This window comes from Lactuca serriola, chromosome 1 (assembly GCF_051521515.1).
Source record: "Lactuca serriola cultivar US96UC23 chromosome 1, Lser_US96UC23_V15, whole genome shotgun sequence".
Lineage (NCBI taxonomy): Eukaryota > Viridiplantae > Streptophyta > Magnoliopsida > Asterales > Asteraceae > Lactuca > Lactuca serriola.
The window spans coordinates 118,270,418-118,280,288 of record NC_136408.1 but is presented as its reverse complement, the minus strand read 5'-3'; the positions used below and the strand labels follow the sequence as shown (position 1 = coordinate 118,280,288).

General features: G+C 34.8%; 1 protein-coding gene and 1 long non-coding RNA gene across 2 annotated transcripts in view; both read left to right on the top strand.

Annotated features, from left to right (window-relative positions):
- The window catches only part of LOC145097900 (uncharacterized), a 3,070-nt gene extending 2,198 nt beyond the window's left edge, over positions 1–872 (top strand). Inside the window, exon 4 of the long non-coding RNA XR_013704520.1 lies at positions 610–872. This is a non-coding gene — a long non-coding RNA (uncharacterized LOC145097900). The remainder of the gene's footprint in view (positions 1–609) is intronic.
- A 1,534-nt stretch (positions 873–2,406) lies between these two features.
- Positions 2,407–3,373, top strand: LOC145060570 (uncharacterized). The gene is made up of 6 exons (XM_079008218.1): positions 2,407–2,427; positions 2,470–2,553; positions 2,643–2,703; positions 2,831–2,937; positions 3,098–3,163; positions 3,272–3,373. Exons 1-6 carry the CDS (start codon positions 2,407–2,409, stop codon positions 3,371–3,373), a joined length of 441 nt encoding a protein of 146 aa, XP_078864344.1.
- Positions 3,374–9,871: the final 6,498 nt, after the last annotated feature.

Sequence of the window (9,871 nt, the reverse complement as noted above, 5' to 3'; positions counted from 1 at the left end):
TTTTTAGGTATTATTCCACACATGAGTTAATTTTTTTTTTCTTAGGCTTTCGTCGCACTAATTTATTTTTTAACGATAAAACTGATTTGAATTGCCAATCAATCTCTTAGTGTTACCAAAATATCATCTTTTGAAAAATCAATAACCGGAATAACAATGACAACTATAGTAAGTGTTTTGATATGTACATAAAAAAATTAGACACCAACTTTTAGACATTCAAAAAAAGAATAAATAAAAATATATAGAAACTTTAACCAAATAAAAGATTAATACTCAACCAAAAAAGTACGTTGATTAGTATGTTGATAATATTGATTAAGTTGATAATAAACAAAAGGACATTGCTATTATGGTTAAAAGTTAGGTAGTTTGTTGATAATATTGATTAAATTGATAATAAACAAAAATACGTTGCTATTATGGTTAAAAGTTAGGTAGTTTGTTGATAATATTGATTAAATTAATAATAAACATAAGTGCGTTGTTATTATTGTTAAAAGTTAAGTATATTGCTATAAGTATTATAAACAAAAATGCATTGTTATAATAAACTAAAGTACATTGCTAATATTGTTTAATTATTGCATTGTGTTGCCATTTTTTTAGGTTGATAGGTTGCGTGCACAAGTTTCTACCATGGAACAACAACAACAACAAATGAAAGAACAAATGGAAATGGTTATGAGGATGATGAATATGTCTTGAAATCAACTCCGTGCTCCCCCCGATAATCCACCTGAGGACAATTGATAAGTATTTTGGAACAAAAACGAATTTGTAAACATTTGATATTGTTTGTTTTGTTAAGTAATGCTTACTTTTGTAAGATATTTTGGATAATGGAATGGAATGTGTCAAACTTGGTATTAGGGACGTTTTTTGGTGTATTTTATATGGTATTTGAGACAAATGTGAATTGAATGTGGTATTTGACAAAAAATTGGAAAATTTTAAATTAATTTTTTTTTTAAAATAAAACGAAGTTAGCTACAGAATAGCTACGGATTTCCGTAGCTATTTACTTTCGTAGCTATTCCGTAGCTATTTGGATCCGTAGCTATTTAGTTCCGTAGCTATCTAATTCCGTAACTATTCCGTAGGAAATCTGTAGCTATTCCGTAGCTATAGTAGCTACGGAAAATTCCGTAGCTATTCCGTAGCTATTCCGTAGCTAATCCGTAGCTATAATTTAGCCACGGGCCATTATGCTACAGCCAATTTTCCTTAGCAATTCCGTAGCTATCCGCTTATAGCTACGGATTAGCTACGGATAGTGTTGTAGCTATTGCACCAATTTTCTAGTAGTGAGAACAGTAGAACTAACTTACGGTTGGTATGATATCAAACAATTTTGTAGCTTCCGTAATTTCATAAATTGTGTTACAATCGATCATAGTAGTAAAATGAAGATACACTATCTTAATGATAGTTAGCCCCCATTACGTTGTTGATTGGTTGATGGCTAAGAACTCCCTAGGACTTCCTCGATTTCGTAAGAGTGCTCAATGATCCTACAATCTTTTCTTATAAACATGCCAACAAACATTTTGTAGATGGGATTTAGGAGAAGGAAGATAGATTACTGTTGTTACAAAAAATATTGAACCCAAAGAACTTGGGAAAATGACTTAAAAGCCCAATTAAGTTTCCAAACCGTTCAAAAAACCCCAATTATGTTTTGTCTGTTCAAAAAAAACCCAACAAACTTAACATTTTGTCTAAAAAGCCCAACTAAGTTATATTTTCCTGAAATTCAAATAAGAGAAACATATGACGTGGCTTATTACCGTATTGGAAAAATGACTTGTTAGACCAACGAAGTTTCCAAAACGTTTAAAAAACTCCAATCATGTTTTGACTGTTCAAAAAAAACCCAACGAACTTAAGCAAAACAAAATTGAGATTTTCTGAACGGTTTGGAACTTTATTGGACTTTTTAGATAAAATGTTAAGTTCGTAGGGTTTTTTTGAACAAACAAAACTTGATTGGGGTTTTTTGAATGGTTTGAAAACTTCGTTGGGCTTTTAAGTCATTTTCCCCAAAGAATTTATATATAGTGCAGGTATATCCCTCAACAGTTACCAACCATTAGAATCAAAACCCGCCAAAAACTTTTTTCCTGTTAAAACTAACTGATGAAACGGAAATAGTAACGCATCACTAGTTCTCTTGACCAAATTGAAAGCGGAATTAGGAAATACGTCATCATTGCTAAATATTGATTTGTTTTTATATGAATATAGTAAACAAGTCCCAGTAAATGTTCACTCCAATATGCATTCTAACATTTCAAAGGGGTTTGGACTTTGGACTTATAAACTCTTCTCCTTTCCGTCATTCCTCGTATATGGTTAAATTTATATATATAATCAACACTTAATCCCCTCACAAAGAAAGAACGAATGCCCTCAAAGGCTTTTGCTGTACTAAAATATATCTTAGGTTCTTTTGTTCATTGTTGATAGGCGGAGTGGCAAAGGGATCGCAGAGCGTCACGGGCTGATTCTCCATTTAATTTAAAGAAGGCACTTGATGAGCTGGAGAAGGAGGTATTTTAGGTTTCTTGTTGGTCTTCTTTAAGCCTTGTATACAATTAGAAGGATATTCATATAGCTAATATTTTTTTTCCCTTTAGAAGGTCCGTATATCATCAGATTATGTGGAGTTCTACTCTTATGCGTTTCGTTATTGCCTGACAGGTACAATAAACCTGCCAGCTTACTGTCTAATCTTCTTATTTATTTATTTTTTTTTAATTTTTTAATTTTTTAATTATTTTTTTTCTCATTTCAATTGCTTATCGGTATTGTTTCTTTGGTTATGCAGAGGAGAAGCAAAGGAACGTAGATATTGGCAGCATATGTGAGTTATTGAAGCTAGTTTTGGGGTCGCAATTCCCGGATCAAGTGAATTTGTTCATTGGGTATCTAAAGGTGAGCTGCTACATGTGTTTGTGGTTCCCACTTGTGCAATAATTTTTCTTTTTCACTCCCTATTAATATAATACATTATTTTCCACATAATAAACCCAACACAAAGATTATCAAAATGAAGCTGCACACGGATTCTTTTTTTTTTTTTGGCATTTTGTAGGCACAAAATGATTACAAGGTTATAAACATGGATGAATGGATGGGGTTCTATAGATTCTGCAATGAGGTAATCAAACTTCAGGTTACATTTTTGCTTTTTTGATTCACCACTTCCGCTTCTTATGATTATTTTATTTCAACACTTGTATGATAACAAATTGTTCTTGGTTTACAGATAAACTTCTCGGATTTCAACAATTATGACCAGCAACGTTCTTGGCCATTGATCTTAGACGACTTCGTCGAGTGGGTCAGGTCTTACAGGAATGAAAACTAGCGTTGATTATTTAACATGATTAATGTGTAGTGTGTATTGGTTTAAAAATATTTTAATTTCACATTTTTCCTTTTCGTATTGAGTTATTATTTTATACCTTCGTTATAACTAAGTTTATTTACATACTTTTTAAATATATTAACATAAATATATAAATTATTTTCAAATTAAAAATGTAACGTCTATAAAAATCATGCAAATTTAAAACTTTTTAAAACATTTAGAAACCAACACTTATTACAATTTTGTTTTCAAAACAGTTCTACATCAAAGTATCCCAGAAACATAGTCATAAAATGTGAGTAGCTGTGCGATCACGTCTTTGCCTTTCCGCGATCATCTGAGGTACTTGAAACCAAAACTGAAACTGTAAGCCCAAAGGTTAATGAGTTCTTCCAAAATACCGATACACAACAAATAGCACATATACAAAAAACAAAATGTAATGGGTCCACAACTTTACAGACTGGATTACCCCTTGGCCCACACTATGAGTCTGGCTTGCCTTTCGGGCCCCTAGTTCACATTTGGCTTGCCACTGAGCCTACAATACGACTCTGGCATGCCCTGCCCGACCCTCAACTCGTATCTGGAATGCTCATAAGTCCTCAATATGAGTTTCTCATGCCCTACTCGACCCTTAGCTCATATTTGGAATACTCTAGTGTTTGTTGGCTACCGCACAGAGCAGTACAACGTCAACCCATCCAATGTAATATGTCGACATATAACATAACTAATACATACACAGATAATCAGATAGAAACACAGGTAGTCCTACAGATCTACCAAACTGGCATAGCATCAAGCATGGATAACTAAATCATACTCAACATAACACCAACTACTAAGATATCAGATCCAATGGGTCAGCATTGGTGCCTTCGACCCCTTAGTATACTGAGGATAACTCACCTCATAAGTAGTGTTGAATGAACAGAAAGTCTCCGATCGTTGTCTCATCGAAAATCCCGAACTATCCAAAATAATACATACTAAGTCAATACATAAGATATTAATCTTCACTAAGGGTCCACATAATCTATTTTGTATTTTCTCTTTATTGGGCCAAGGACAAAATGCCAAATCCATGATCTTAAAAGTCCATATATCCATGGCCCATTAATGGCCAAATATTTCCAATTGGGCCCAACTTCGAAATTGGGCCTTATTCTAGGATCCAATATCAAAACTGGCCCAAAACCCAATTATTCAGAGAGTCCAGCAAGGCCCAAGTTCAGTAAGTCCAAAGGTGGCCCAATCCCGAAGCCCAATTTGTCAGAAATCCAACAAAGGGCGTACTCCTCTGGTATGCTGTGTGTACTTCCATTTTGCATTGACCATTATCAGGGTGGTTGACGCAGTACGCTGGGTGTACAGAAACTACGCGGGGCGTACGCGAGTTTTACCAAAACTCTAATAAGTGCTTAATGACTTAATCACTTAAGCCCAAACTTTAGAACCATCGACCAAATGTGCTTAAGGTTCATAAAGTCTTGAACTTTAAGGATTTAGACATCCAAAAAGTTCTTAATACATGGTCCTAATCCATTAAGACCATCCTATTCCCTGCATGAGACACATTTAACTATTGGGACATCATTTTTATCACTTAGGACCTTTTCAAGGGTCTGAAAGGTCAACTTATCTCGTCTAAATCATATCGTATACCAAGTTGGGACTTTTTGGGACAAGAAATGGTTCCATAAAGCTAGCATGGCAAGATTTATATCATACAGATATAAAGGAAAAAGCTTTTTACCTTCTGGAGCTTCTACGGCACAAAGAAACTTCAGATCTACAAGCTTGTCCTCCTTCTCCAACTTCTTGATGCAACACTTTCTCCTCCCACTACTCAAAACACACTCTATTAGCTCACACACTCAAGAAAGAGATTAGAGTATGGGGAAAATGGCTCAAAACTGTGGAGGCTTAGGTAAGGGAGGGTTATGAGCTCATAAGGATGTTTATATAGCACCCAAACCTTAAATATTAGGGTTTGCATCTGACGCGAGTACGGTTAACATACACAAGTGTACGCCCAACGTACTAGGGCTCACCTAGTATGCTTAGCGTACTAGTCTTGTTCTTAAAGTTGCAACTTTAGCCCTTAGGCTTCTTATGGGTTGACTCGTCTAACCCTGAGGACTACAAATCACAAAATAATAATAGAAGAGAGGGTTTGGAAATTCCTGCAAAATCTCGGCATGTTACAACTCTCCCCCACTTGACCTAGAATTCGTCCTCAAAGTACGCTGTAGTAAAATAGATCTGGGTAATGCTCCCGCATCTCGGACTCTGGCTCCCAGGTCCACTCAGATCCTTTTCGATGTTGCCACCGCACCTTTAACAAATATATCTCCTTATTGTGCATAACCTTTCCCTTCCTCTCCAAATAGCCACCGTCTGCTCCATATAGTTCAGGCGCTCATCAACGTGAACATCATCCAACGACACCACCACATCCTCGTCAAATATGCACTTCCACAACAGGGAAACGTGGAAAGTGCTATGTATCTGACGGAGCTCCTCCGGAAGATCCAGTATATATGAAACCTTGCGAAGCTTGGAAATAACTCGAAATGGTCCAATGTATCGAGGACCCAACTTTCCCCTCTTTCTGAAGCGAATCACACACTTCCAGGGTGAAACCTTCAGTAATATCATGTTACCTACCTAAAACTCCAACTCAGATAGACGTCTGTCGGCGTAACTCTTCTGCCGACTCTGAGCGGTCTGCAACCGCTGTCTAATCTGTTGAATCTTCTTGGTGGTCTGCAAGACTACCTCAGTCCGTCCCATCACTCTGTGACCAACCATACAACAGCTCAAAAATTAGGGTGCCAATGATGGAATGATATTGTTGTTGTAGGAGAACTATGAATGGTATGGATGGGAATCCCACCTCTTACCGAAATCAATGACACAGGCCCTCAATATGTCCTCGAGGGTCTGTATAGTCCGCTCACTCTGGCCGTCACTCTATGGATGATAAGCCGTACTAAAATGCAGGCACGTGCCTAGCTCCTCGTGGAACTTCTGCCAGAAGTGGGAGGTAAACCTAACATCATGGCCGAAAACAATAGAGACCGAAACTCCGTGGTGAGCAACGATCTTGCAGACATACACATCGGCCGGCTTCTCGGCCGATGAGCTCTCCCGTATGGCCAAGAAATGGGCACTCTTGGTTAATCGATTCACGATGAACCATATATCATCAAATCCCTTTGCCGTCCTTGGCAACTGGTAATGAAGTCCATCGTGATCTGTTCCCATTTCCACATGGGAATCTCTAGAGGCTGTAGCTTGCCATGCAGCCTCTGATGCTCGACCTTGACCATCCTGTAGGTCAAGCACCTCTCGATATACCAAGCAATTTCTCGCTTCATGCAAGGCCACCGGTAGCTCAAACTCAAATCCCGGTACATCTTAGTGGCTCCCGGGTGAATAGAGAAATGAGACTTATAGGTCTGGCACTAAGATGGTGAAATTTTATAAATGTTTATAAAATTTGTAAGTTATCAATATCCAAAATTATCTTATATCGAGAGAAATGTTTATAAAATTTCACCATCAGTCTGGCACCACCAAACATCGGAACCCATACCCAACCGCATCGGGTCAATAATCCTTGGCTATCCTACATAAATCAGGTGTTCTCGCCCCTGACCCTCTCCAGTTTCCAGTTCTCTGGTCGCATGCCCTTAGCCCGAGCCTCTCTAATCAAGCCTACAAGTGGAGAGTCCACTGATATCCTCATACATATTGCCGAATTGGAAGGTCTAGCTGACTTGTGGCTCAGAGCATCTACCACCACGTTCGCTTTACCTGGGTGGTAAAGGATCTCATAGTCGTAGTACTTGACTACATCCAACCACCTGTACTGTCACACCCCGCTAAAGCGGAAATATAGGGCGTGACAGTACAAAGGGTTTCATAGAAAAAGATAAAGACAACACCAACCATAGTATTAAAAAGCATTACAAATTTATAATGGGTTTGAACAACTTTTAAAATATAAATTACAATGTGAATTGAAATACAACACATGCGAATGCTCCTAACAGTCATGTGTCCCTAAGTGCCATTACTTGACGATTCATGAAAAAACATGTAAAACGAGTGTCAACTATAAAAATAGTTGTTGAGTACTCACAGATTTAAAAATAATATTAGTTTCATGAATTGAACTCAAAGTTATGATAACAGTTTCCATAAATGAAAATATATTCCAAAAATGAGTAAATAAGTTTGCATAAACAAAGCTTGTTGTCATCATGAGAAATGAATTATGTTGCCCAAATGAGATGTAACGTTCATATTCTCATGGGAAATATAGTTTCCATAAATAGAAATATATTTCAAATATGAGTAAATAAGTTTGCGTAAACAGAGTTTGTTGTCATCATGAGAAATGAAGTACATTGCCCAAATGAGATGTAACGTTCATATTCTCATGGGAAATAAAGTTTCCATAAATATAAATATATTGCAAAAACGAGTAAATAAGTTTGCATAAACAAAGTTCGTTGTTATCATCAGAGATAAAGTATGTTGCCCAAATGAGATGCAACGTTCATATTCTCATGGGAAATAAAGTTTCCATAAATAGAAATATATTGCAAAAATGAGTAAACAAGTTTGCATAAACAAAGTTTGTTGTCATCATGAGACATAAAGTATGTTGCCCAAATGAGATGCAACGTTCATATTCTCATGGGAAATAAAGTTTGTTGCTAAAACGAGATACAAGGTTCGTATGCGCATAATGATTATACCATGAGCTCACAACCCAAGCCTAATGACTGAGGGTGCCCTCTTCTATGTCTATCGCTAACATAGGGAAATATGGTAAAATGCACTCAAGCGAATTGTGCGAGTGAGGAGTTGTCTACCTCCTAATAGCGTTATTCATAATAACCATAGGCTCCAAAGAGTTTATGAGTTGTGTTAACTGATTCCAGGGACTTAAACGCAATATGGCCTCATGAATTAAAAACAACATACACATACACAACAACATATAACAACCAATTTTGATACAAGTCAAATAAAACACAACGAATAATAAATGGTTTTTGGACATGCTTTTCCACCCCAAAACATAAAAACCGAAAATAACGGGAGTCGTGAATACTCACAATATGCTTTGAGATGATGCAAATGGTGCCTTTAACTACGATCCACTTGTACCACTATCGATTCCTACACGATGTTACATACTAATGAGTCTATAATAGAAAGCTAACATTAGTATATTTGCTACTACAACAGAATTATGCCAATATTGTGTCAAAATTTAATATTGATAACTTACAAACATTTTTCTGAAAATGGTGAAATTTTATAACTCATGTGATTAAGATAATTTTGGATATCATTTTCCATATTTTTGTAATATTAATTAAGTGTATTTCAATACATTTAAAGGTGTTTTAAACTCCTAAAAATCCAAAAATATTATCAAAAAGTTTCCAAAATTCATCAAACTTTATAGTTTTCTTCCAAATACAATAGACGTCTTCTAGAAATTTTCGCTTGAATTTTTGATGTGATTAAATATTTTTCCAAATTTTTATGCCTTCATAACAATATAAATTCGCGAAAAAGAGAATCCAGATGATAAAAATTGCCAAACTTTTTATAATACTGCTATTAGACATACTTAAGTTGGAAAAAATATAAAAATGGATTTCCAAACTATTTAACCCAATTTTATGATTTTTGAGCATTTATTCTAATAAAAATTGAAATAAATAGAAAACAGTTTTCAAAATTTCCCAAACGTCTTGTATTAATGTTATTAAACATTTTTAAGCTGGAAAAAAAATATAAAAATGGATTTCTAAACTGTTCAAACGAATTTTATGATTTTTGTGCATTTATTTTAATAAAAATTTAAATAAATAGAAAACAGTTTCCAAAATTGCCCCAAACTTTTGTAACACTGTTATTACATATAGAAGTTGTGAAAAATATAAAAGATATTTTTCCATTGGTTTTGCTATTTTTCTTTGTTTAATCCTCTTAAATAATCATTAATTGAAGAATAATTATTAAATAGTTAAAGTAAATTACCAAAATTTTTGTAAAGTTCATTTATAGTGTAAATAATCTGGTAAAAATCCCAAAGGTGGTTTTTATCTACTGGAATATGATTTTGTGGATTTAAGTTTATTTAATCTTATAAAATAGAAGAAAAATAACATACTGAATATAAAAATCATTAAAATTTTTATTTAGAGTTTTAATATATTATAAGGTCGTCTGGTAAATTTTCATGAATTTTAGTTGAGCAGAATTATTTTTCGCATTATTAGTCCATTATAAATACAAAAATAGGGGAAAAATAGGAATGCATTTTGAAAAACTCTGAAAATATTTTTCTGATTACTCCACATTAGGTTGGATCTGTGAAAAATCTTATATAGCCTTTTCAAATTCCTTAAAGTGGTTTTATGATTTATTTGAATTAAACAAAAAGAAAATTCAAAAACA

Coding starts and splice junctions, on each gene's coding strand:
- LOC145060570 (XM_079008218.1), top strand. CDS start 2,407: ATGCCCTCAAAGGCTTTTGCT. Junction 2,554..2,642: donor TTGATGAGCTGGAGAAGGAG/GTATTTTAGGTT, acceptor TCCCTTTAGAAG/GTCCGTATATCATCAGATTA. Junction 2,704..2,830: donor GTTTCGTTATTGCCTGACAG/GTACAATAAACC, acceptor TTGGTTATGCAG/AGGAGAAGCAAAGGAACGTA.